This window comes from Betta splendens, chromosome 19, assembly GCF_900634795.4.
Source record: "Betta splendens chromosome 19, fBetSpl5.4, whole genome shotgun sequence".
Lineage (NCBI taxonomy): Eukaryota > Metazoa > Chordata > Actinopteri > Anabantiformes > Osphronemidae > Betta > Betta splendens.
In genome coordinates this window covers 7,500,511-7,527,153 of record NC_040898.2, presented here as the reverse complement: position 1 = coordinate 7,527,153, position 26,643 = coordinate 7,500,511, and the positions used below count along the sequence as shown (strand labels likewise).

Below are 26,643 nucleotides of genomic sequence, written 5' to 3'. Positions count from 1 at the left end.
TCCCTTTTGAAGTTCGATTCCTTAGCTGACGGAAGTGTAATGGGGGGAAATCATATGGCACATGTCTTGATTGACCGTTGTTGGGCTCAGCCCAACACAAATCTTGTTTCACAAGGACTGTTTTCCAATCCCAGCGATTCCATTGGTCAACACTGTTCTGATGCGTCTGTATTTACCAGGGGGATGTTTGAACAGGTCACTGGGCTTCACTGGCTCCTCTGCTGATCTTTGCTTCTGCTGTGTCGTCTCAAGCTGTTGGACCTCATGCTGTGTGTTGATGTGTGAAATCCACCCCAGCTGTGATGTACAGCTCTGTGTAGATGTCATCCAGATGTTGGTCGTCTTTTGACCAGCCTGGTTTGACACACACAAACTGGTCTTGGAGGTTTGATTGAAGCATCTGCTGGTAATATGTGATGGGAAACATCACGTCTGGATCCAACAAAACACAAAGAAGACAAAGTCTGAGGAGTCAACAAATGTCTGGTTCATTGATTCAAGTCTTTGTGTTAATGAACATAATGAAACAGCCTGAAACACTAGAACTAGTGAAGAGAAGAACTTTGCTGTATCTGATTATTAAATTCTGCTCCACATTTAACCAACTTAACCTCCAACGCATCAGTAAATGTGTGATTGTGTCTCTGATGTTAAATGTTGAGATAAACCCTCTTACTCTGCAGACAGTCAGCCACCTCCTCCTGCTTCATCCTCCTCAGGAAGTTCACTGTGATCTTCAGAAATGCGTCTCTGCTGCTCCTCCTCTGCTCTTCATCCTCACCATCCAACTCCTCCTCATCCTCCCTCTGACTCTCTAACCATTCTGGGTAATCTGGACTCAGAACCTTCTGGATCTTCTTCAGCTCCTTCTTCACAAACGTGACAATGTTTTCCTCCAGCAGCTGGAACAGAAACTAAATGAATTACCTGATCCAACTGAAACCATGGAGCCAAACATCAAATCCACGTTGGACACACTGACAATCCACTGGTCTAAAAAGTGCAGCATGGAGATGATTGAACACAACAGATGAACAGTACTAGTGTACATGTACAGACCATAAATATGGAGTTCAGATGTGTTTGGTGCTGCTGGACAGACTGAGCACTGGGAACCTCTGAGTTCTGCTGGTCCACTCTGTGGAGGAACCATGAAGAATGAGTCCACACAGAGACACACACAAGGTAAAGGTCCATGAAGTGATGTTAAATGTGAGCAGTGAGTCAGAGACTCCCTGTAGTGGTGAAGGTTTACTGTGAGTAGCTTCAGTCTCAGCTCTGAACAACATATATCTCCTCCTCCCTCACTAAACAAGGCTGAAGTGTTGGAACAAGGAGTCTGCTGGGATCAGACTGGTTGTACTGGGCAGTTCCCAGTGGGAGTATGTTGAACTAGAAACATTTAACTACTTCCTACATTCATTTATTGTTGGACATCGGCTCGGCTCTGGTGCAGACACTGGGGACAAACAGAGACCCTCTACAGGATCAGAGCTTTAGCTACTGCTGGGTGGAGATTTGATCAAGGATCAGAGTTGAAGAAAACTTCTCCTTCACATCAACAGTTCAAATACAAATCAACCAGATCACGAAACGGAAACAACACCAATGTTTATCATCAGGGAAAGTTTACATCAGATTGTTCAGAATGATTCAAAGTGACAACAACTCACTCTGACTCTGATGCAGGTTGGTCTTTGAAATTAATGAAAACATCATCTTTTGACCAGTCGCTCTTGAAGGACACACAGCTGGGTCCAGGTCCAGGTCCAGGTCCAGGTCCAGGTCCAGGTCCAGGTCCAGCAGATCTTTGTCTCTGATGGGACCTGATAGAGAAACACTTACATGATGTAACACCTACATCACCACCTAATCAGTGATGTGTCTGTGTGACAGCCTCCGCCTGTGTATCGGTTTGTGTTGGGTATGTGTGTGTTTTGTTTTGCAGGAACAAAGGGGTGGAGCTGTCATGGCATCAATGCAGCACACCTGTGCTGGAGGTGGAGCTGTATTAAAGGCCCTGCAGTCCTCTCCTCGCTCTCTCTCTTCTCCTGGCTCGCCTGCTGCACACACCATGTGCCTGTTGCTGACTCCCAGGCACTCATTTATACATCACTGGCATCCAAGTACTGCATGCACACTGATCTGAACCCTTGAATCTATGTGTCCTCCCTCTTGTCACATTCATCTAAGCCGGTTTGTGACAGTCTGTGACTTAGCATAACATAACAAACAATACGATTATAATATCATTCAAATCAATGTGAAGGTTAAGAATGATTAAACAACAAAATCTAATCAGTCTAGTATTTAGTAGCCTGTGTTTTTTGCTAAAAAAGTTAAAATCCTTTATATGATTAAATGTTTGGTAATTTTGAGCATGTGTAAAGTTAAGTGATTTACAAAAAAGTCTGTATTTCTTAGTCTGAACCAGTCTCAGCATCATCAGTAGAAATCTATGAACACAACATTTTGTCTTTATCCTCCATCAGGTCAGTTAACAGTAGAAACTGTCTCTTACTTTGTTTCTGAGGCTCCAGGTTCATTACTGAAGTTAATAGGCTCATGTCTGGACCGGTCACTCTTCATAGACAGACAGCTGGGTCCTGGAGGTTCTGCTCTTTGTCTCTGGTTTCTGGACTCTGCAAACACATGTTTTCATTTATATTACATCAGTCACGGCTCTTTTCTCTGATTAAAGTTATTTCTGTGGTTCTAAACACAAACTACTGCAGATCATCAGGACGTTTTACACTTTGGATCAGTCAGAAAAACTGAGACCCAACAAATCATTTCTCTGTGTGTCATCAGTTGCAATTGTTGACAAAATAGTTATGTGGGTATATTCACCTCAAAATGTTGCGTAGAATGTTCCATAATGCAGTGTATGTTGCACATCAAATCCATTTCTTGGCCCCCAGGAATGCAAATTGTGCGTCCAACATACACTGCAGGGCCCACTTTATCCCTCAGGTCCCTTTGTGTTTCATCCCCCACTTCCTGTAAAGCTGCATACCACTCTGGGTTGCTGTCTTTTACCTGGTGAAGGAAGTGTTCATGCTCACCATTAGCTAAAAGGAGGTGGGTTCTGAAGGCCCGAATTACATTGGTTCCTATCAGCAGTGGTACGGTGGAGCGATAGTCAGAATCTGGAACAACAAACGCTGGCACATTCTGGAATTCCTTTCCCACCACTCTCAGTTTTATACTCAGGACACCATAATAACGCACAGCCTGCCCCCCCGCACCCTCAATTGGAATGTTAGAGGACTGCAGCTTCCGTTTGCAAAGTGTGGGGTGGCCTCGCCAGTAGCTGTGGGTGATACTGGTTATCTGCGAGCCGGAGTCGATGAGGGCCTTGCACCTCACTCTATTGACCTCTACTTCCCCTTCATTTCTGGGACCCACTAAGGGAGTCTTACACTCAGCGTCGCTCTTTGTTTGTTTGTGCTGTGGGGGGTCTAGCTGCTTGCCCATGGTTACCCCTGCTACCATGGGCTCTAGGCGTTTTAAAGGATGAGCTGGGTGATCTGCGCCGCCCTCCGCTGGGGGAACTGGTTGACCCTGCGGCGGAATCCAATCTGAGGACGGTTTAGGAACCATCGCTCTGCAGACTCGAGCTATGTGTCCCTGCTTCCCACATCGGTGGCATGTAACTCTTGGACTCTGGTTGCTCTTTTCCGGTGGTGGCTGCCACAGGGGTGGAGGTGCTGGAGGTGGGGGTGTTTAGCCTTGCCTCAAGGTGTGACAGCTTTGCCATCTGTTCCTCCTGGTTGGTGGCTAGCCTTTTGATGACTGCGGTCAGCTCTGCCAGGTCCGAAGCATGCTTAGCCTTTTCGGTTTTCCCGTGTGTGTTGGTGTCTGGTGTAACATGTACCTGTTCATATGTCTTCTTTGGTTTGGGCTGTGTGTGGAACTTTCTAGTCTCTCTTGCCAGGTTACGAAGCTCAGTCTGCAGCTCGCGAAAGCTTAAGAGCCTGGGCTTCATCGGTGAGATCCTCGCATACATTTCCTCATCATGGAGACCTCTCAAGAACTGCCTGGTTAGCTTGCTATCCCGATCAGGGAATGGCCGGCCTCCACGCTGACTTTCTTCCACCTCACGTAGTGTGGCTTCCAGGGCTATAGCATATGAACAGGCCGACTCTCCCGGTCGCTGTGAACACTCATAAAAGTCTGCGAGTGGATCCAGGGAGCCCCGTGTGTCACCATACTCTGCCTTCAACTCCTCAAAAGCTCTTTCTGGGGTCTGTTCATCGAGGGACAGATTCAGGACCAGTTTTCTGGCTTCACCACTCAGGTGCCTCACAACGGTGGAGAAGCGCATGTGCACGGGTAACTCTATTGCCTCCAGGAGATACTGCATGTCCCTTATCCAATCGTCTATAAGCAGCTTACTGTCGACATTGCCCGTGAACACCTGTATATTCTTAACCTGATGGGTCTGCCTAAGCCCTCCATGAGACATCGGTTGGGGACTGGGGTTAGCCATGACTGAGGAAGTGTTCTTAAGGTGCACGTCAGGTGCGTACTGTTGCATGTGGGGTGCAGAGGAACGGGGGAGGGGCATGGGGTGTGCAGCACCAGGGTACGTGGTGGGCGGGGGGTGGAGTACAGGCGTGTGGTCATATGCCGGTGTCTGGGTAGGAGTGGGGGTTGGAAGAGCCACAGTTGCCGGATTTGGGGGAGCGTAGATGCTGCTGCTTGTGTTGGGGGCGGGCGGGAGTCCGGGGAACGCTCCCCTACTCACAGGGTTTGAGAGGTAGGATACAGGTGCTGGTGGGGTGTAAATATTTGTAGGGGAGGGCCTAAAGCCTGAAGGGGACTGTAGGTGACTAATGTAGCTATGTGAGGTTGGGTTGAAGGGATATGCTGGATAAAGGGGGGCTGTTGGGTGGCTTGGGAGGGACTGCGGCTGGGTTGTCGGCTTTGACTCAAAGTGTTGTGGGAGACGTGAAGGAGGCTGGGGTGCACAACCTGTCATGGTGTGCCCTGCCGGCTGGGGCATTGATATTATCACTGAATGATCCAGTGGCCGGCTCTCCTGGGGCATCGATGGGGTGTGCTCCGAGTGGGGCAAGGGGGGGTCCCAAAGTCCAAGGGGTGGCTGGAGCGGTGTGCTGGTTACCATAGGATGAGAGCCTGGAAGGTGGTGGGGTGAGTTGTGGGCCATGGAGCTGCTGGTGTGCTTCGCCGTGTGGGGGAGAGTGATGGAACAGGGGATCCAGGGGCTTTGTGCTGCGGTTAGTCAGCCTGTGTCTCACCACCGGTTGTGTGTTCATCACCTCCTCACTTAAGGGGTACTGTTCTGCTCTCTTCGGGTCGTGTTTGTAGCCAGTTGGAGTGGGTAACTGTGTGCTGGATGCCATTGCAGAGCCTTCTTCTAACCCCAATAACAAACCCTCAAAACTGTTCATGAAATATGTTGGTATTTACAATAACTATATTGTACTTGCAGTAAATATAACCACTTATTGAACTACTAATTCTGCTTTTGTCTAAATTGCGGCGTAGGACAGAAAATAAAAAATAAAAAAAACATTCAAGCAATAACGTGACTAAATATTATGATAGGGCACTATTAATAATCCTCTATACACACACTGCACAAATCCAAATATAGCAGAATGAATACACCGAAATAAGAGCTGGTTCAAATCTCTCTCAAATAATCAAATTATTCTGTCACAGCATATACACTCAAATTGTAAACTCACAGTAATCGGTAGTTTCAAAGATACAGCTGAAGCTTTCTTCCCCATGCAGCAAAGTGCATTCCGAGTAGGCCAGCTGCACCAGGAACAGTTCACTTGCTCTCGAACCACAGACTCAGGTGTCCAACGTTGCTGCCGAAGCTCTCTGCGAACCACATCCGGGTCACGGCACCAAAGATGTAACCCACACGTTCTCTTCCTCTGTCCACTACTGCCCCTGACCAGTGCTCTGCGTTGTGTTAGATGGTGTGAATGGGGGAAGGAGAGGAGCAGGTGGTGATGGTGGGAGAAGGAAGGGAGCGGACACAAGGTTCTGGATGCGGTTCAGACTCGGCCGTCGTTTATTTAGCCTGTGTTGCAGCGCAGCGTAATATCAGCATAACATATAAATAAAACCAAAACATAATAATCTCAATTTAAAGCTTGTACTCTCAGATTAAGTTAGCACTTTTAGTGAAGAAGTTAGACCAAAAATAATATTTCAAATCAATAACTTAACAGAAAACGGCTACACATGCCACATCCTCCAAATGTTATAAAAGTACAAAAACACAGACAACTGTCACTCAATTTTAACCAAAACTATGATATTGCACATTAGTTATTAATACCCATAAACAAATAAGCCAGATGGGCGTTATTAGCATTGATATTCATGGATGCTTTGAGCAGCCATGCTCACTGCTTACCTGTGTTGCAGCGCAGCGTAATATGAGCCAATATGGCCACCAGCGCGCAAATGGAAACAAAACTACAGCGTCCTGGGAGGGACAGGCCGAGAAACAAACTTAAAATCTGCAGTGACATGGTGCAACAGCGGCAACTTTTGGCCGTTCGGGAACACTGCCCTACATCTACATATGGTAATTAGGTATTATCATTTGTCTAAGTAAAGTTTAAAAAGAAAGTAAAAAGTCAATAAACTAAATATTATGTCAATACACCTCCAAAATCAAGGTTTGAACCTCAGCGGCAGGAAATAGGCAGTTGGCCTCATCTCTGTACATAAACCCATCTATAATCAGCTCATTATTTGTATTTTTATCCATGTAAAATTGTGATATGTCATAGGTGTAAAACAAATCTATTTATTTTTATAGGATTTGTGGTATTATTTAATGTCAGAACTGTATTCTTACTGACCAAGTGTTAAACCTGTAGTCCATGTAATGCATTTGTACACTTTATCTAACATATTGTAGCAGTCCAGAAGCTTAGACCCGCCTTAAGCAGTTGAGGCTCATTGGAAAAATAAGTTTCCGTGTTCCTAACATTAGAGGTAAAGATAGGAGTTGATTAGTGTTATAAGTTTGGTGCAATTGAATTAGTGATGTGTTTGCGTGTGTTTACAATGTGTTGTGTAAGTCACCCTCAGTGGACAGTGACGTTATCAATGAGTTAAATATCAATGGGGATCTGTGCTTTGTATGTCGAGCTACCACAGAAAGCCTCTTCATCACAGTAATGTCTTGTGTCCTGTCGTACATCAAGTTTAACATGTGATGTTCCTTTTGACTGGCAGTGTTTGTGTTTTAAACCCGGTCTCTGACTCCCCTCCAGACCTAAGTCCGTAAAACTGAATGCATCTTGTCTTCGAAGCTTGGTGTTCCTTCCTTTTAAAACAAGACACGATGATGCAGAAGTGAGAGTTTAAACAGTCTCTTTTACAGCAAGATAAGGTGGCACAAACAATTCTATTGGTGCAGAGAGACATTCCACCGGGACCAGAGAAAGGGGTTAAAAGGCAGGGACAACTTGAGGATTGTGGGCTCTTTGCATCACACCTTCGTGGTGTGTGCACTGATCTCTGACATACGCCTCTTTATGGGTACTTTCCACCACAATGTTCTCAACATGCTTAGCTGTAGCACTGGGATTAGCTGCAGTAGTTTAGCCAGTTAGCCTGGCCTAGCCTTTGCTCCCTACCTGTGTGTTACATGCCCAGCTGAGCATACACTACCAGTATGTTAGTGTTGCATTTTGCAGTGTTGCAATATTTTAGTAAATGATTTGTAACAATAAAAAATGATTTAAACATTAGTCAAATAGCATCTGGAGGATAGAAAACCAACACAAGTCTGAACCAGTCTCTGCATCATAAATAGAATACAACTACATCACACAACTACAACTACTGCTACTGCAGATCATCAGAACGTTTCACACTTGGGATCAGTTCTCAGACCAAATTCCTGTCATCAGTTGCTTTATTGTTTATCTTAATGATCACGTCTACACACATGAATTTGATCCAGAAGAACACGAACATCCTGGAAAATTATGGTCAGTTTATAAGGTCAGAGAATAAACTAACAATGATTCATATCAGTGAGTTTGGATCAGTTCTTACTTTGTGTCTGAGGCTCCAGGTTCAGGACTGAATGATGGAGGTTCACATCTGGACCAGTCATTCTTCATAGTCACACATCTGGATCCTGGAGACTCTGCTCCGTCCTCTTCCTCCACACAAACACTCATCTTCTGAAAAAGCCACAGATCCAGCCACAGATCCACCTGCTATGTGAAGTTTAATGAGTTCAGTCAATAGTTTTATGACTAAGGAACAGTGTTGTAATAATTTGAGGAACTCTTTTTTATGGGAGGTTAAAGTTCAGTCAGTTTCAAGACCGTTTACTGTAAGAAGTTTTAGTAATGGATTATTCCAAATCGATGCAGTAAAATTGTATGATATTTGCTGAGGAAGTACTCCATGAAGTACTAAGTAGGACTGTGAAGAAATAATGTTCTTCTACTTTGAGGAACTGATTTCATTCAAAGCCAAGTTTTAGAATAGAGGCCAGTTGTGTTTTTAGACATTTCACGAGTTATTTATTATAAATATTTCCAAACATACACAGTAAATTCCATCACTTCTGATATTTTGCAGTTTACGGTATTTTTCGTTAGGACGTTAGCTCTAATATCATCTCCCTTGTTCACTACAGTGAGTCTCTCGGTGCTTCTCTCCGATCGCAACACTGTTACCGTAAGTATCGCACGAATCGCGCACTTCAACCATATCGACGGTTAATTTGACCGCAGTGACAAACAACAACCAGAGCCTGAACACGAATTCCTCATATCCGGTTCTTGTCAGTGTTCGTTTGACAGAAGTGGATCTTGTCTCTTCTTCCTCTACATTAACAAACAGATTCAGTAACAGTAATGTTGTTAAACACTCACCTCCTCAACGTTCCTTCTTCTTCTTACTGGTGTTTATTTAACTTTTTCTCCTTCTGCTCTGTTCTTGCAAAATGGAGAACTTACTGGAGACGTTCGGTTTCGCTACTGGATCACGTGATCACCGAGGCTCCGCCCCCTCTGTTTACAGGAAACCAGGAGAGTTTAAGCAGCAGAGTAATGAGGAAGCAGCAAGAAGCAATGCCACAGGATGAAAGAGATCCAAACTATCAGTTGTTTTATATTCTGTTCTTAGTTAACTTAGCTGCTGCTGGGACTAATTTATTAAAACTGTAATGTTCAAGTCAACGTTTTCTTATTTACCTAAAAGATGCTGTTTTATGTTTAATCAGAGCAAAGAACAAGGATTTTCAAGCAAGCGTTTGTCTGGCTGTTCCAGTATTTCATGTTTACATTAGTTACAGTCTCAGGTAACGAGTTGAGCAGGGTATTGAAACTGTAAAATAAAGGATTATACAATAAGTAAATACACGTTATGAGTTCAATGAGCTGTGATAAAGTGTCTTTATAGATTGTGTACAGGTGGAGAAGGCAGCAGAGGTCACGGTTCCTTCTTAGAATGTTTGAATGAGTCCAACCATCGACTGGACCCTTTGACTGATGCTCTTGTTCTTTATGGGAGGAGACAATCAGCTGATCCAGGTTTGCCCTGTTTTGTGTTAGAAATGCTTCAGAAACAGGGAGGACATTGTTTGTAGGAGTGCAGCTCCATCACAGAGGGAAGAAGCAGAGGAGGAGTTCAACTTGTTCACTGATGCTGCTAAACTGTTTGTCGTCCAGGTGAAGTTCTACTATTAGTGTGTGTTTCAGAACCAGATGTACAGGGATGGATGGAAAAGTAGAAACAAGCTGCTGAACCTGCACTGTCTGTGCTGCCTTTTGATATGTTTTCATTATTTCTGCACATAAATACTTTTTTATGTGAAATTACTGTGTTACAGTCACTTTGAGTGACATCATTACTGTCAGTCATTGAGGAGCTTCACGTCAAGGCCATGAGTGACATAGTAAAGTTAGACAAAGACGTTATTCCACATTTCCTGCAGGACTTTAGCTACAGTCTTCATTGGTGTGATCATGACTCTGTGTGAACAGACTCATTGTTTAACATCACTGATGGTTCAGTTTCTGCTCTTTTCCATAAACTACACCATGTGAACGAACAACCTTCAGTCCCTGGATAAATTTTTTCACAACTAGAGTTTATGATGGTTGTCATGATGTTGGTCTCATCTCACTGAGTTGAACACTCTGCAGATTTCACACTTGACTTTACAGACTCAACGTGTGACGTGAAAGAAGAGAGATGCAGGTGGAGAAGCTTCCTGTGTTTGTTTAGTGGGAATCCTCTCTGATCACGTGATGCATCTTCAAGAGTCAGGTTCTACACCTGAACCAACAACTGGACTGATTTTGTAGAAACATGGGATCCCCTGATACACACAGCTCTGAACTCTTGTGTTTACCTCAGTTTAGACCTACAACCTTTGACTTTACTGACTAAATCAGAGAAACTAGTCCAAACACACAGTATGTGTAGTCAGTACTTAGTGACACTGGACTCTCTCTGCTCCTGAAGTCAAGTGTCTGTGAACACACTGAGCTGCACAGGTAGCATGTAGCCTTCATCACAAAGAGCCGGAGCCACAGGCTCAGACAGGTACAGACACCTCATCAGTTCTCTATGGAACCAGGTTTTAGGCCTGACAGAACATGAACCCAGTTCAGCCTTATGCTGTGGAACCACAAACCCACAGAACAGGGTTTGTGAAAGTGACAATAGTTTTATAAAATAGTGCAACAAAAAAATGTCAACATAAATTAATAAATAAACAAATATTATAATAACACATATGGATAAAGAGGTTCAGTGAATGTGGTGTTGAAGGTGTGAAGGTGGATCAGTTTGTTAGAGGAGACTCTGTAGAAGGACAGAGAACCAGCAGGACAGTCCACATACACTGATACTCTGTGAGACACAGAGCAAGACATGGTGTTACTATGTTATTGCGTCTGACAGAGTAACAGCCATTAGAGCAGTACAGACTTCAGGAATGATCATTGTATCCAAACAAACAGTCATCATTAATTCCTTTCCTTTTGATTCCTCTGTAACTCACTCATATATAAATATATCCTCTCCACTCAACCTCCCAGTAACAGCGACCAGTCAGACCATTACTACACAGCAGCTGAGGACCAAAGTCAAATCTGTCTGAATGATCAGGATATGACTGATCCTCCCACACACGTGTCACCTTCCTGTTGTTGTCAGACAGTTGTAGATGTCTGTTCACTGTGTTTGTGTCGATGGTGAGTTGACAGAAATCTGATGGAGAGAACAAGACACAATCCAGCTGCAGTTATTGATCTATCATCAGTTTGATGACATCTCATGACAGCTTGAAGATGGTTGAATGTTGCTGATCTCAGTAAAAACACACTTACACTTGCTCAGACCTGGTCTCAACCATCGGACTCCACCAGGCTCCACCCTGAAAGGAAGAGGGGGTCAGAGACATGCAGACATGGACATTACATGGCTCTCACACACACATTGTTGTAGGATTGTGTTCAGATGGAGGCTTGTATGTAGGGATGGACATTCAGCAACAACTAAGGAGTTGGATCCTTATGTTGGAATCTATGGAGCAGGAGGTGACGTGGAGAAAAGCTTTGACTTCTCTATTTCACTTTATCACTTTTGGTGTCAGACACCTGCTTTCAGTTTCACTCTGTCACCACCAAACTAATGTGACACCACAGGAAGCAAAGTCTGAATGTGTTTATTATGACACACTCCAAGGTTGGGTTCTAAGTTCATAAAGCTCCACATCCCTACTTGCTCCTCCATCAGACACTGTGTGTAGTTGTGTCCATACCTGAGAGTGTCCAGTCTCCAGTGTGGATCCTTGACTCCAGCAGACAGCAGCTCCACTCCTGAGTCTCCTGGATGATTGTAGCTCAGGTCCAGCTCTCTCAGATGGGAGGGGTTGGAGCTCAGAGCTGAGGCCAGAGAGACACAAGCTTCCTGTGAGAGCAGACAGTCTGACAGCCTGAACACACACAATGTTAAAGCATAGTTATACAGTTTGGATTAGAGGCACATTTGATCATCTACAGTGACGAAAAACAGCCTGACAGCCTGCTGGCACAAAACAACAAAGACTTGGTCACAGTTACACGCCATCATCAAGTCACACACTACAACCACTTCTGATGGCAAAGGAGACAGATATTGACAAACCTAGAATAAAATCAATGAAATGAGAAACATGTCTGGTTTAAACCATCAAATATGAAGTACAAAAAATTGTCAAATGAAAGAACACACTGAAAAATCTTGACCTGAGAGTCTCCAGTCGACAGTGAGGACTCTTCAGTCCAGCAGAGAGTAGCTTCACTCCTGAATCCTGCAGGTTGTTGTTACTCAGGTCCAGTTCTCTCAGACTAGAGGACTGAGAGCTGAGAACTGAGGACAGAGCTTCACAGCTTCTCTCTGACAGGTTACAGCTACTCAGTCTGGTGAGACAGTAATGGACATCAATTGTAATCAAAATGAAACATGAACAACACTAAAAAGCTATGCAAATTCAGTTGAGCAGAGAAAGGTAATCACATTTATACTCACGTCTCTCATTCAAAACAGTCCTGATTAAATAAATGGTACATTCAACATTTAGAAGCTTTATAAAATACTCACAGAGCTGTGTTGGAAGCTTTGACCACAGGCAGCAACATCAGAAGAGCCTCCTCTGAAGCAAAGAATTTATTCAGCTCAAATACTTCAAGATCATTTGCTGAAGACAATAAGATGAAAACCAGAGCTGACCACTGGGCAGGAGACAGTTTATCTGTGGAGAGACTTCCTGATTTCAGATAGCGTTGGATTTCCTCCATAGAGAACAATCATTCAGTTCATTCAGACAGTGGAAGAGGTTGATGCTTTTTTCTGCAGAAGGAAACTCTGTGATTTTCTGCTTGATGTACTGAACTGTTTCCTGATTGGTTTGTAAATTACTTCTCATTTGTGTCATCAAACCTTGTAAGAATGACTGGTTTTTCTCAAGAGAAAATCCCAGGATGAAACGAAGGACTAGGTCCAGGTGTCCATTTGGACTCTCTAAAGCCTTGTCCACAGCAACGTGGTAGAACGGTGGAGTTTTATGTTTCATCATAAAAGGTTTAAACCAGGATAATTGCGACAGCAGGTTGACTCCAGAGTTGATGAAGGTCAGATGAACATGAAGAGCAGCCAGAAACTCCTGAACACTCAGATGGACGAAGCAGAACACCTTGTCCTGATACAGCCCTTTTTCCTCTTTAAAGACCTGTGTGAACACCCCTGAATAAACTGATGCTGCTTTGACATCGATGCCACACTCTGTCAGGTCTGACTCATAGAAGATCAGGTTTCCTTTCTGCAGCTGCTCAAAAGCCAGTTTTCCCAGAGACTTAATCATCTTCCTGCTCTCTGGACTCCAGAGTGGATCTGTCTCAGCTCCTCCATCATACTTCATGTTCTTCACTTTGGTCTGAACCACCAGGAAGTGGATGTACATCTCTGTCAGGGTCTTGGGCAGCTCTCTTCCCTGTCTGGTTTTCAGCAGCTCCTCCAGAACCGTGGCAGTGATCCAGCAGAAGACTGGGATGTGGCACATGATGTGGAGGCTTCGTGACGTCTTGATGTGGGACATGATTGTTGTGGCCTGCTGCTCATCTCTGAATCTCTTCCTGAATCCTCCTCCTTCTGTGGGTCAGTGAACCCTCTGACCTCTGTCACCATGTCAACACACCCAGGAGGGATCTGATTGGCTGCTGCAGGTCATGTGGTGATCCAGAGGTGAGCAGAGGGAAGCAGGTTCCCCTCTGATCAGGTTTGTCAGCAGCACATCCACTGAGGTGGACTCTGTGACATCAGTCAGGGTTTTAGTCTTGTTGAAGTCCAGGGGAAGTCGACACTCGTCCAGACCGTCCAAGATGAAAAGCTGAAACTGATCAAACCTGCAGATTCCTGATGCTTTGGTTTCACTGAAGAAGTGATGAACAAGTTCCACCAAGCTGAACTTTTGCTCTTTCAGCAAATTCAGCTCTCTGAATGTGAATGGAAATGTGAAGTGTATGTCCTGGTTGGCTTTGTCTTCAGCCCAGTCCAGAGTGAACTTCTGTGTTAGGACTGTCTTCCCCCCAAATTGGAGGAGTGGCTACAACAGATCCCTGGAATAACATCCGAAATCTCAGTCCAGAAGAGTGCAGTCCTAGGAACAGCAAGGATACTGCGCAGAACCCTCAAGCTCCCTGGGGATGGGGACCCGAGCTTGGAAAAACGGATGAGACCAACCATGGAGGGTGAGAAGGGAGTTTTTTTTTAATAAAATAGTTTAATTGAATTGGCATTCTCAGAACTACATATGGAAACTACATACATTTTATATTTTATATTTACATACATACATTACATACATTTTATATTTTACATTTATTATTAGATCCAAAGCTTTTGATCATTTTATATTTACATTTTATAATGTGTCTGCTGCACTTTGGAAGAATCAACAGTTTGTTCTGGTCATCTTAACAAGTTGCCATGACTGTTCTATAACCCTTGTATTTAGGCAGAGTTGTTGAACGAACGAAAGTCGAACGAAACCAGATGTCTAGCTGACATTCAGCGGTTAAAAGCTTGTGCCTCAGTCTTAGAGGGGCAGAACCCCACAAACCGATGGATGACTTGCTGTCTGGGACGATAGGTTCTCAGGCTGATGCTTCTGCAGGAGACCAGAAAACCTCTCGCCTATTTCAGTCTGGCAACTGCAAATATGCTACACTGGAAAACTAAGGACATCGACAGGAAAGCAGAAAACCAGCACATATCTGGACCTCAGTCAGTCTGAGCGGTCAGTACCACCGACTGTGAGCTCAGAATCAGAACCAGGACAAATAACAACCAGAGCCACACCCTGAAAAACATCAACTCCTCACATCTGGTTCTTGTTTGTTTGACAGAAGTGGATCGTGTCTCTTCTTCCTCTACATTAACAAACAGATGCAGTAACAGTAATGTTAAACACTCACCTCCTCAACGTTTTTTCTTCTTCTTGGTGTTTGTTTAACTTTTCCTCCTTCTTCTCTGTTCTCTCCAAATGGAGTATGAACTCACTGAACACGTTGTGTTCGCTCCTGGATCACGTGGTCAATGAAGCTCCGCCCCCTCTCCATTTACAGGAACCAGGAGAGCTGAAGCAGCAGAATGATGAGGAAGCAGCAAGCAGTAATGGGAGGTTTCCAGAGGACAGGTGTTGTGCCAAAAAGTGACCGTCTGCCAGAAATCGATTGCCGCACGCGGGAGCGCGCACCGCCTCGTTAAGGCATTTAGCTCGGTTTGTGTAGGACTACAGCTGCTTATTCGGTTTTAAAAAGCCATAACTTGTGAATATATCCGCTACACGTTTTCTAGTGGACGTAGTGACGCCACAATTTTAGATTTTGGCATCTAGTTTTGAAAGGTTTTCACAGTTTTCAGCTCTTTTTTTCGTTTTTTAACACGGTACTTTGATTTAATTTTCGCTCATAGCAAGAGAAACGTGTTGTGTTTTGTTTGTATTTTGTGTGTGAGGGTGTTCTCCTATGTTACTACTCCACTACGCTGCATTTATTTGACAGCTTCATTTTCAATTATGAAAATGTAAAAACAATAGCACTTTTTTGGTGGTTTTACAACAGTAAGTACGCCATGTGATCCACATGTGATCCACGTCGTGTGTCACTGTAGCGCTGTGTTGTACAGTCTGATGTCTGTGGGGAGGAATGACCTGCGCTAGCGCTCCTTCCTGCACTGTGGGTGTAACAGTGTGGTGCTGAAGGAGCTGCTCAGAGCCTCTACAGTAGTGCAGGGGGTGGAGGGTTCTCCATGATGGATGTGAGTTTACCAGCATCCTTCTGTCCACCACCTCCTCCATGGACTCCAGTGTGCAGCCCAGGACAGAGCCTGTTTTCTGAACCAGCTTGTTAAGTCTCTTCCCGTCTCTGTCTGTACTGCCCCCCCAGCACACAACTCCATACAGGACTACTGAGGCCACCACAGTGTCATAGAAAGTCCTTAGCAGCTGTCTGCACACACCAAAGGACCTCAGTCTCCTCAGCAGATGGAGGCCACTCTGGCTGTTCTTATACAGAGCGTCTGTGTTGTTTGACCAGTCCAGTTTATTGTTGAGGTCAACACACAGGCATTTAAATGTGTTCACAGACTCAATGTCTGAGCCCTGGATGTTCACCTGTGTGTGTGGTGGAGGGGACCTCCTGAAGTCAAGCACTAGCTCCTTTGTTTTGCCGTTGTTTAGTATCAGGTGGTTGTTCTCACACCAGCCCACAAAGTCAGAGATGACCCCCCTGTACCCCTGCTTGTCCCCCAATACACACTCAGCAATGGCGGGGTTTATTATATATGATTATCATAACTATTGTTACAGTTATTGCTACCACAGCTACAGTATTATTAATAAACACTTTCCTCAGTAACTCTGTCCTGTTGTTATTTAAAAGTCTTTGAGCATGAGCAGCACAAATTCATACACACATGATAATAAAAAATTGAAAGGTATGCAAAACAAAAGGGACAGAAAAAAATCTAACAGATCTTTAAGCATTTTAAAACATAATTTAGATCAGATTTAGTTAGAGACAACTCATTTGACTACATGCAGTGTTCAGCTTACTCTAATATTTAAATAAATGTCTCCTTCTAGTGGCAGGTCCACATCCCACATGCTGAGAATCATCAGTGGTGTAAATGCGCCACAAATACACCTGTACCCATGTTACAAAGTATGCAAAGCACTTCTCCTAATACCAGGACCTCTGCTCCTTTTACACCCTAGTGGCTACAGGGATTCACTGGGAGCCTTAGTTAAAAGACTCCATCATCACAAAGTCGAATAAAGTCTAATAAAGCCAATGCCATCGGATGCAGGAAGAGTTATATGGACTAGTCAGCCTTTCTACATGGCTTTATTATATATTTATTACAAATAAACAATGATAATGGAAACTCTAGAAAAGAGTTACATTTACAAGAACAGTGTAAACCACGCTATTGTCAGCTTGAAATCAATAAAAGAGGTGCATTTAAGTAAGTTCAATACTTCACTCATCCTCATGTCTGAGCTGGTGATTGTTGTATTTTACTAAAATTATGTTGGTGTGTTTCCTGCTTAATTTGATCATTTTAAGCAGATACAGAAAGCCATGATAATGGCTGATGTTTCCCATAGACAGTCTATTTGAGATAATACTCGCTGCCCTTTGTTTAATATGTTACATCGTGCAGCTCACTGTCTGATATCACAGAACCCATGTAATGATGATAATATGGATCAGTGACTAGAGGAGCGGTAGGGACTGATAAAGCTTTAATACTAGTCAGTGGTGCGATAAATTAACTTCTCTAAAATAGTTCTGAACAAATGTGTGTTGTTAAGGTGAATAAACAGATTTAATTATAATGAGTAATTGATTCATAAAATAAATTCCCTTTCATTTATGTAGTCTTCAAAGGAAATATGTCAGCCAAGATACGTCACGTGCAGAAATATGCACACTGAACCATCTGAAGCATCTCTTAGTTATAAATTCAGATGCTGGTCAACCTCCTTGATACACTGAGTAACTCACTGTTCTTTTCTTTTTCTCCCTCTATCTTAAATGCCACCATCGTATTTCATGTTACTATAGGGCAGTGATCTATAACGGCCGCGAGATGGCGCCGTTACGCTGCTGTAATAAGGCTGGGAGCGTGGATTGTCCCTTGCCGGACACCATACTGTTGGGAATTCTAACGTTTTCTGTGCTTTATGTTGAAAGGCGAGCACCTGTTATCTTGTAATAGATAAAGTTCTGCCTTCCATCGGGGGGATGTATTTAGTGTTACATTTGTATAAGACACTGCACTATGTTGTGGTATCGAAATGTATATGTTTGCACTAAGCAAGTGAATGTGCTGTTGTCACATGGAGTGGCCGGACAGTAACTTCGCATCAGTTGTGTAGGAATGTTTTGTGTTTAATATATGAATATTTGCTGTGTATATGAATATTTGGTATGGTTTTGTTTCATTTATATTTCATTTAAGTGTGAATGATGAAATGTGACTGTCACATCAGATGAAAAAGAATAGAGACATTTACAATAGGATGACCACAGGGTAATTTAGACATTATTGGTAGGACTGACAACAAATAAACTACGTGTCTGTGTTACAGGTCGTGGTGGAGAGGCTGTAAAACGAAAAAAAAAAAGAGTCTTGCGCAGAGAGTGAAGCCCCAGTGGCTTTAAACAACAATGGTCCGTACTCCCAGACTGATAAAAATGGGCTTGTTTATGTCATTATGTCATTAATAATATTATTTATAATTTTGAGTTTTGTTTTGATTTATTTTTTTCCCTCTGAACACTGAACACAACTAATAATAAAACACACAGCCTCATGACCAAGAGTTCTGAGATCCTGCACCTTCAGCCACAGATACAGCCATTGACTTTGGAGACATTTTACCTTAATTCTAGGTGGGAACCTTTCAAAGGTCAAACCTCATACTGTCTAATTGAGCTCATAACCTCTAAGCCATTAAAGATTTGAACTCTTTACTTTCTTTCTTTTACCTTAAGTGTCCTATTTTAAAGCCTAAATCCCAAAATAATGCTAAACCTTTTTAAGGCCTTGTCGTCAAGTAAACTGTAAATACAACCTTAAACATATTACTCAGAAAGATAAGAAACTTTGAAGTCCTTTTTGTCCAAATAAACTGTAAATTCAACACTGAACATGTCACAACATGAACAGAGCAGTGGTTCAGAGGTTAAGAGGTTGTTCTTGTAAAGTTGAAAGTTCAAATTTTGCATGATTCTAGAAGCTTTTAGACACTGCTCTCAAAGTGTAGGCTTAAAAGCACGCCAGAAGCATCTCCAAATGTGAAGGGTTCCGCACTGGTGTATTGGGTAAGACGATGAGCGTAAGTCGCAAGGTGTGCAGACCTCATGATCGAATCCTGGGCACTGCTGGTTACTGGACCACACAACTGTCCTGAAGGGACTCCAGGGGGAGCCGTGTCCTCCCTGCGTTTCCAGAGAGGTGGAAAGGAGGCCTTATGAAACTGAGAAGTAAAACCAACTAGAATTTTGATTTTGAATGATTAAAACAGTTGTAAAGGTTGGAAGGAATCATTGCCAACATACTAACATAGCAAGACATTTGGAAGTAAAGGTTACATAGCGTGTGGTGTTTGTTAGTTAATGCTTGAGAATAGAGAAATTCTTATTATATTACAGCACACAATCTGGAATCATCTTTAGGTACTGGCTGGATGGAGATTTGATCAATGATCAAATGAATTACAGAAAGATCAAGAAATGTGAGCAATAACAGCAGTAACAGAGAAAGATGAAAGATAATGGGAAAAGAAAATCAAAATCCAGCTGGGGAGATCAGGACATACAGCAGAGGTTTAATGGATTACACAATCCTCAAGCTGTTTCTGCCTTGTGAGTTGTCACGACGATCTCTGTCATGGACAATAAAAATGTAGAGACAACACAAAAAAACACACACACAGGCACAGAGCTAAAAAGCAACACAGGCCAAGAAAGATCTGAGCAGTAAAGCAGCTGAGTGTGATGAGGTCGTAAAGATGGGAGTCGATAGCGCAGGGAGAGGGGAAGTGTGAGGAGGAGCAGCATCCAAGGCAGATTAGAGATAAGAGAGTTCACTCAATGAGCACTAATCTCATTAGAAGATATTTCAGTGACTGCTCCTGTGTTGTCTTTGCTCTTGCTGCCTTCCTGTTTTCAGTGAAATCACGAGGAAGGGAGAAAAGCGTTGGTCCTCGCTGTAGCAACCATACTAACCCAGATGAATGTACACGTATGGTGCTTGGATATCTGCTCTTAAAACGATTCATGTCAATAAAAACCTGCTTTTTGTGCTTCTTTTATCCATCATCCTTAAAATGTATGTATGTCTTAAGGCTACGAGAGCCAATTGCCTGTATTTGTGAATCATGGAGAGACGTTATATAAGATAGTATCTGTTGTTGTACAGTGACGCTAACATTAGATTCTTGAGAGAGAAAATATATATCAAAACATAACAGGTATGCGTGGGTTTTTGTACAGCTACGTATGAATATTTCGGGTTGGATATATTTTATAAAACAACTTTAGGCTTAAACTTGTTTACATTGGATGATGGATAAAATAACTGTGATAACTGAAACTGTTTAAAGAAAGAGATGGAGAATATAATTCAAGGGACCAGTTAAAAAGTCATGCTATATGCACAACAAGATTTGAATTAAAAATAAACACTACAGTGGTGTAAAACTATGGAATAAATTAAGTGAAGACATAAAAAATATTAATGAAATGATAGAAATATAATAGAAACTATATAATAGAGATAATTTAATAAATGTTTTATATTAATATAAAAAATAACCTATAATAGAACAAAAATACTATAATTGATGTGGTTAAATATAAATATAAAGGCATGCGTCAATTAAAATATAGGAAAGAACAAGCTCATTGATTAATTAGATGGAACGTTGTGGAAGTGGTGCACGAATATTAACATTCTGTTATAATTCCATATTGTTAAAATACTTTATGTGATGTATGAAACTAACAGTCTATGTTCAGATATTGAATACAAATCAATGAAATGAAGCAAAAGCAACAATGTTTGTTGTAGACAGTGAAGATTGCTATTGGCAAGAACAGTGGACAGAGAGGACGTGACAGAAAAAGGTTTAGAGGATGTGGTGGACGACCATTTAGGGTGAGAAAAGTTAGAGTGACGTTGATGAGGAAGAACCTCAAGTAAAAGTGTACTTATGTGAAAGACTGCATGATTACCCACAAATTACCCTAACCATATTTGTCAAAAAGGAAAACCTGCACATGAGGTTGTTAACAGAGTTTATGATTGGAATCCAAAATAAAAGTGTGAATACAGCTCAATGACGGTGTGGAAGATAATAGCTCTGAACTGGAAAACTCAGACTGTGCCCACAGCCCACCTTAGAGGAAATCAACAATCAGCAACAGCGTGCTTTAGGTTTGGCAGAAAGACGCTGCCCATACTGCACGGCTGAGGCCACAGACCAGCTGACTGTCCACAGAATGATTCTGCTGGAGCAAAGTGATGGGCGAGAGGCCGATGGGGTTTCAGTACCATTGTAGATAACACTGAGGAGGGAGGTGAATGCACTGACACACTCCACAATGAAGATACACACACACACGCACACACACGCAGACGCACTCACTGATGATGTCACAGCTAACAGCAATGAAGAATGCTTGCTATGCTTAGACTCAGAAATGCTCACAGCTAACTGCAATGAAGAACGCTTGTAACGCTTAGATTCAGAAATGATTTGACAATGTTTGTCAAATGTAGAAAAATCATGTCAGAGACAATATTAGACTAATACACTCAGACCTGATGCAGAACAAGAAATAGCACTCGTCATAGACTCCCTGTTAAGAACTAAGATTGATGACTAAGTGTGATGACTCTCCTTGCGATACTCCCATATTCCCAGTTAAAAAGGCTCCTCCTTCCACTGGCTGGAGGATGGTACAAGACCTTCAAGCTGTAAATAAGGCTGTACAACCAAGAGCAGTTGTGGTACCTGATTCCTACACTCTTCTGAATAATTTAGACCCAGATAAGCAGATTTTTTCAGTTATAGATATTAGTAATGCCTTTTTCAGCATACCAATACATCCAGACTCACAATTTTGGTTTGCGTTTACTTACAAAGGTCAGCGATACACATACACCAGGCTACCCCAAGGTTAAAGCCCGACTATTTTCTCACAGTGCATGTCAGCGAATCTTGCTAAGTTTACACCCCCACACGATAGTCAGATATTACTGTACGTAGATGATATTCTGGTGGCGTCAGAGACTAAAGAAGAATGCAGGAAAGACCCTGTAGCCCTTCTTTCATTTCTGGCAGAGAATGGCCACAAGGTCAGTAAAAACAAACTACAGCTGTGGAGGGAGGAAGTGAAATATTTAGGACACATCATATCAGCTGGCGGACAAAAACTAGATCCAGCTAGAGTCACATCTATATTAAAAGCACCTAAACCACAAACTAAAAAACAAATGATGTATTTTCTGGGCATGATAAATTACTGCAGAAGGTGGATACCAGATTATGCACATTTAACGGCCCCACTCCAAGAGCTGATGTTTAAAAAAGAAATACCAATGCACATGAAACTAGAGTGGTCGACCGAAGCTGAAGCCTCTTTCACACAACTTAAAGAAGCAATGACTCAGACAGGAGCGTTAGGTTTTCCTGACTATTCCAAACCCTTTGTGCAGACAGTAGACTGTAAAGGAGAATACATGGTCTCTGTGCTGGCACAACGATTCGGCATGCAAATGAGACCAGTGGCGTATTATTCTACACGACTGGGCCCAGTTGCCAGGGGATTGCCACCATGTGTAAGAGCAGTGGAGGCAGCAGCAGAAGCAGTGTTAGCATCATCCACCATTGTGCTATATCACCAACTAACTCTGCTGGTGCCACATGCCATCTCTATTCTGCTCCTGCAAGAAAAGATAAAACTACTGTCCCCAGCGAGACATTTATCGTGTATGGCAGTCCTACTGGAACAGCCACACATGACAATAGAAAGGTGTACGGTTCTGAACCCATCGACCCTAATGCCCACAGAAATAGACGGAGAACCACATGACTATTTAGTAGAGTGTTCAAAAGTCACAAAACCTAGGCCAGACTTACAGGACGACCCAATACCTGGTTCTGTATTTATCTATGTTGATGGATCAAGCACAAAGTCTGAAAGTGGAAAGACACAAAGCGGTTATGCAGTTGTAGCTGAGCCGTTACCCCCACACTACAGTGCACAAGCAGCAGAAATAATTGCACTGACTGAGACATGCCGACTTAGGTCAGATAGTTACCATCTATACTGATAGCAGATACGCACAATGAACTATTCATATATTTACCAGTCAGTGGGAAAATAGAGGCATCATGACATCAACGGGAAAGACTATAATGCAGGTGATTTAATAAAAAAATTGTTAAAAGCAGTACAACTTCCAGCAAAAATAGCCATTTGATGCACTGCACTCTCAAAAGTGAAAAAAATAAATAAATAAATAAATGGACTCAAAGGACAAACTGCTGAAAAGTTATTATTATGTTTGATAAGGGGACATAGTTGATTATATGTCAAAGGTGTTAAAAAATCACCAGAAATGTTTTTCTGAAAATGCTTCTCAAGACGTGCCTTGTCCACAGGAGGGACAACTGCAGGTTGGTGACTGGGTGTTCACCAGAGTCATAAAGCGCAAAAACTGGACCTCTGCCCGGTGGGAAGGCCCGTATAGAGTGACGCTGACAACACCTACAGCCTGCAAAGTCGAAGGCATCTCCCGGTGGATACACAACACACACTGCAAAAGGCAACAGGTACAGGCAACCGAGTAGTATTGTCCGTGAGAAAAAACCCAACCGAGGGAGGGGAAAAGTCTGCCTACAAAGGGGGTCAGCAGCATTTAGAGCACTGGTCGTCTCAACGGCAGTGAAGAAACCAGCGGTACCTTCTCTCACTTAGGGGACATTCTCATAAGGAGATACTATGAGGGGACACTGTCCAGCCACGGGAGTTGTACTAACTGCCCTTGTACTGTTGATTGATGCTAGGCCACTCCCTGACCTCATCCAGGATGAGGAGAGACCTCCTGACCAGTATCACACTAACTCGTGGTATCGTTACATGAAGTTTCTTGCTAAACAGAGCACTCATAACTTTACTGAAAGTGGCTGTTATGTGTGTGGAAACATGCCAAAATCTGTTGCAAACCCTGATGTACAAATTCAGCCTGTAGACCCACAGCGAGAGCAATTATATCACACTTCAGTTCACTCGTGTCACCTGATGCTTTCTATGCCTCTTTCCGAGGTCAAACGAAAGGACAAGTTCCACGTCCTCCACCATACCAGGGTCGTAATTATACACGGTTTTTGAGTGCCAACTTCTCCACAGACATCTTATTTGATCATGTTCCTTTTCCTCCTCAGTTCAAGAGACACTGTTTCCAGAGCAGCAGCTTTTCTCTTTTAAAGAATAAGGATTTAGCCATCTCAGTAGGGGAAGTTCCCCTGAAACACTGCCGGACTGTGAAGATGCCTTGCACTTGCAGTGCCACCCATTTCAACAGTTCTGAGGCACCAAAGGGAGTTCAGTGTGTCTCTTATTATGATGGTCCTGATTTCATGGGGACTCTTCCACAGTCTGATATCAATTATGTTTGTGGACACACAATCTATGTGCATCTTCCACCCAATTGGGTAGGACGCTGTGCCCCTGTTTATGTTTCAGATGGCTCCTACGTGATAACAGCACAGCAGACGACTTCCAAGGGACGGCTACGGAAGCGAGAGATTGATCTGAAGGAAAGTGATCGGATCTGGGGATCAGACGTCCCCATGGACAAGAAGCTCTGGACTACAGGCCAGAAAGTGGCTTTATCCCTATTTCCAAGGTTGGGGGTAGGAACAAACATGCTAAGAGCTGAAACCATAAATTACTGAATGACCCAACAGGCACTCCGTGACCTACAGCACATATCCAATGTGCAGGCGGCTGATGTAGTGAAAGACAAATCCTGGTCTTATTGGTTTAGGTCTGGCACATGGACTGACATTCTGATGAAGATCTTTGGACCGGTTCTCATGTTTCTCCTGGTTCTGATACTGATTGTGTTATGCGTAATTCCCTGTTTGAGGGCCATGATCATCAGGCTGGTGAATCAAGGCCTTCTCAGGGTTTGCGCAGTCATGCACTCTCAACAAATACACTATACACCTTTAAAGCTTGATAACTGTAAAGTGAACCTCCACGATGTCGACGGAAATGGCCGCTAAGCTGTAAATATTGTGCTTCTGTGCTTTTGACCCTGCCTACGATGTTGTAACATTTATTCCATGTTTTATGATAACTGCACTTAAAATCAAAAGACGTTGTGCTGTTCTGATGTATGCATGATTGTTTAATGAATGTTTCAATGTTAAACAGGAGGGAAATGTTGGAGAAATACTGCATTTAATCATTGAAACATTGTTGGAATTTATTTTGCTGATCTGCTCAAGCCTTGTTAGCTGTGCTATAGCCTTGAAGTTTTCTCCCTTCTGCTCTGCAAGAAATAGGGAGTACCGGTGTGTAGCATCCTTATCTGATGAGCCCAATGCTTGCTTTGTGCAGAGAATATTTCCTACGTACTGTGTGACTATGCACCTCCCAGAATGCAATACATATTATGAGCTGAATCCCTGTCTTCTCTTCAGTGAGAGGTAGTTGCCCTTGCTGTAAACTGCTCACTCCTTGCAAGTAAAATCCTGAAGAAGGTCTCAACTGATTGTGTCTGCTTTATTTAAGATTTACAAAGGGAACTAACTATTTCCCTAACAGATACCTTCTTTTATTTTTTTATTTTCGGCCGCTAGCTGAACCACATCCTCCGTTAGGGACTGCACCGTTCCTTTCAGGGCCTCGTTCTCGGTGGCGAGAGAAATCACCTGCTGCTGGCTAAATTCCAGGGAGTCGCGGAGGGCCATAAACTCTTTGTGGAGGAGTTCCACTAGCGCCAGACGTGCGTCGAAGCTTGATATTTTTTTCTCGATTGACTCCAGGATGTCCGTGATGTTTTTATCCGCCGAGCTAGCTCCAGGTGACTCAGGTGAGTCAGACGGACGGGAACGCTTGTTGGGAGCCGTCTCCTTTTTCCCCATTACCAGACGCTCGAAGCACTCGTCGATGTACTCGAAACTTTCTTCGGTGTTATCCAGAATGGTAGGGTGGTTGATTATTTTCCGTAAAATGAGGTAGTTATTTATTTAAATTGGCGGATAGTTTGTCGCGCTGTTGTTTACTACTGGTGTCGCGCCGCCTTGTTGAATTTCTCGTGCTGTTCTCGCAGAGTCTCGCGTTCTCTCACAGCGTCTCTCCCTCCTCTATATTTAAATATATTTCAAATGGCGGAAATAACAGACACGTCCATTTGTCTGAGAACAGACGCTGGGTCTCCACTGTAGAGCTTCCTACTGCAGGTCAAAACCACGGAGAGTCTGATCTACCTTCTTTACCTCTTGTGACGTGTGTGCGGATTCAGAATATTATAAATCCTGTCCCATGATCATTGTTTAATGTGAAAAACAAAATGTGACATTGTTATTGTCTGTGTTCAATGTATATTATTACAATGTGTTCCACTCACTGGCATTTTATTAGGTTCACCTGCTATTAGGGTGGTTTCATTATGTGGTGGCACATGACACACTCCAGTGTGAGTTATACAATAATAACCAGTAAGAATGAGACGATGGACAGTTCCATTAATAGCAGAGTTGTCATGTTGAACGGACTTGGACTGTGCAGACGTACCTAATAAAGTGGCCGGTGAGTGTTTATCATTTCAGATCGTGCATATATGCAAGAGTCATGCGAGAGGATACGAACCTTCAAAACTTTGTAATCACTTAGAAATTAGTTTTTGACAGAAAACCGGATTTTCGAAGAATCAATATATTAAAGAGATCCAGTGTAAAGCTTGTTAATACTGTCTTCTAATGAAAGCCAGTGTTCAGATAGCAGTCAATGAAAGAAGTGCCAACGTTTACTGTGT

The 26,643-nt window shown here is 43.0% G+C and overlaps 2 protein-coding genes across 12 annotated transcripts in view; both read right to left on the bottom strand.

Moving 5' to 3' along the window:
• The window catches only part of LOC114858710 (NACHT, LRR and PYD domains-containing protein 12-like), a 351,989-nt gene that overhangs the window by 241,064 nt on the left and 84,282 nt on the right, over positions 1-26,643 (bottom strand). Inside the window, exons 1-4 of one of the 9 annotated variants that reach the window (XM_055504724.1) lie at positions 8,065-8,187; positions 5,718-6,475; positions 2,522-3,039; positions 1,756-1,826 (exon numbers count right to left, since the gene is read on the bottom strand). The exons of the other annotated variants lie outside the window; for them this stretch is intronic. Coding sequence (XP_055360699.1) covers positions 1,756-1,826; positions 2,522-2,589 — 139 coding nt within the window. The 5' untranslated portion in view covers positions 2,590-3,039; positions 5,718-6,475; positions 8,065-8,187. Of the gene's footprint in view, positions 1-1,755; positions 1,827-2,521; positions 3,040-5,717; positions 6,476-8,064; positions 8,188-26,643 lie in introns of those variants that run through there. 9 annotated transcript variants of the gene reach the window in all.
• On the bottom strand, positions 8,057-15,171 carry LOC114846364 (NACHT, LRR and PYD domains-containing protein 12-like). 3 transcript variants are annotated; one of them, XR_008693319.1, is made up of 8 exons: positions 14,991-15,114; positions 12,619-14,232; positions 12,264-12,437; positions 11,798-11,971; positions 11,364-11,410; positions 11,174-11,244; positions 8,898-9,035; positions 8,092-8,231 (listed from the first exon to the last, which is right to left on the bottom strand). XR_008693319.1 is itself a non-coding variant. In XM_055504755.1 (8 exons), exons 2-7 carry the CDS (start codon positions 12,813-12,815, stop codon positions 9,000-9,002), a joined length of 699 nt encoding a protein of 232 aa, XP_055360730.1. In that variant the 5' UTR covers positions 12,816-14,232; positions 14,991-15,171; the 3' UTR covers positions 8,519-8,849; positions 8,982-8,999. The 3 variants fall into 3 exon arrangements, 1 of the variants encoding a protein (XP_055360730.1); XM_055504755.1 differs by lacking the exon at positions 8,092-8,231 and adding an exon at positions 8,519-8,849 and having other exon boundaries at positions 8,982-9,035; positions 14,991-15,171; XR_008693318.1 differs by having other exon boundaries at positions 8,057-8,195; positions 8,898-11,244; positions 14,991-15,113.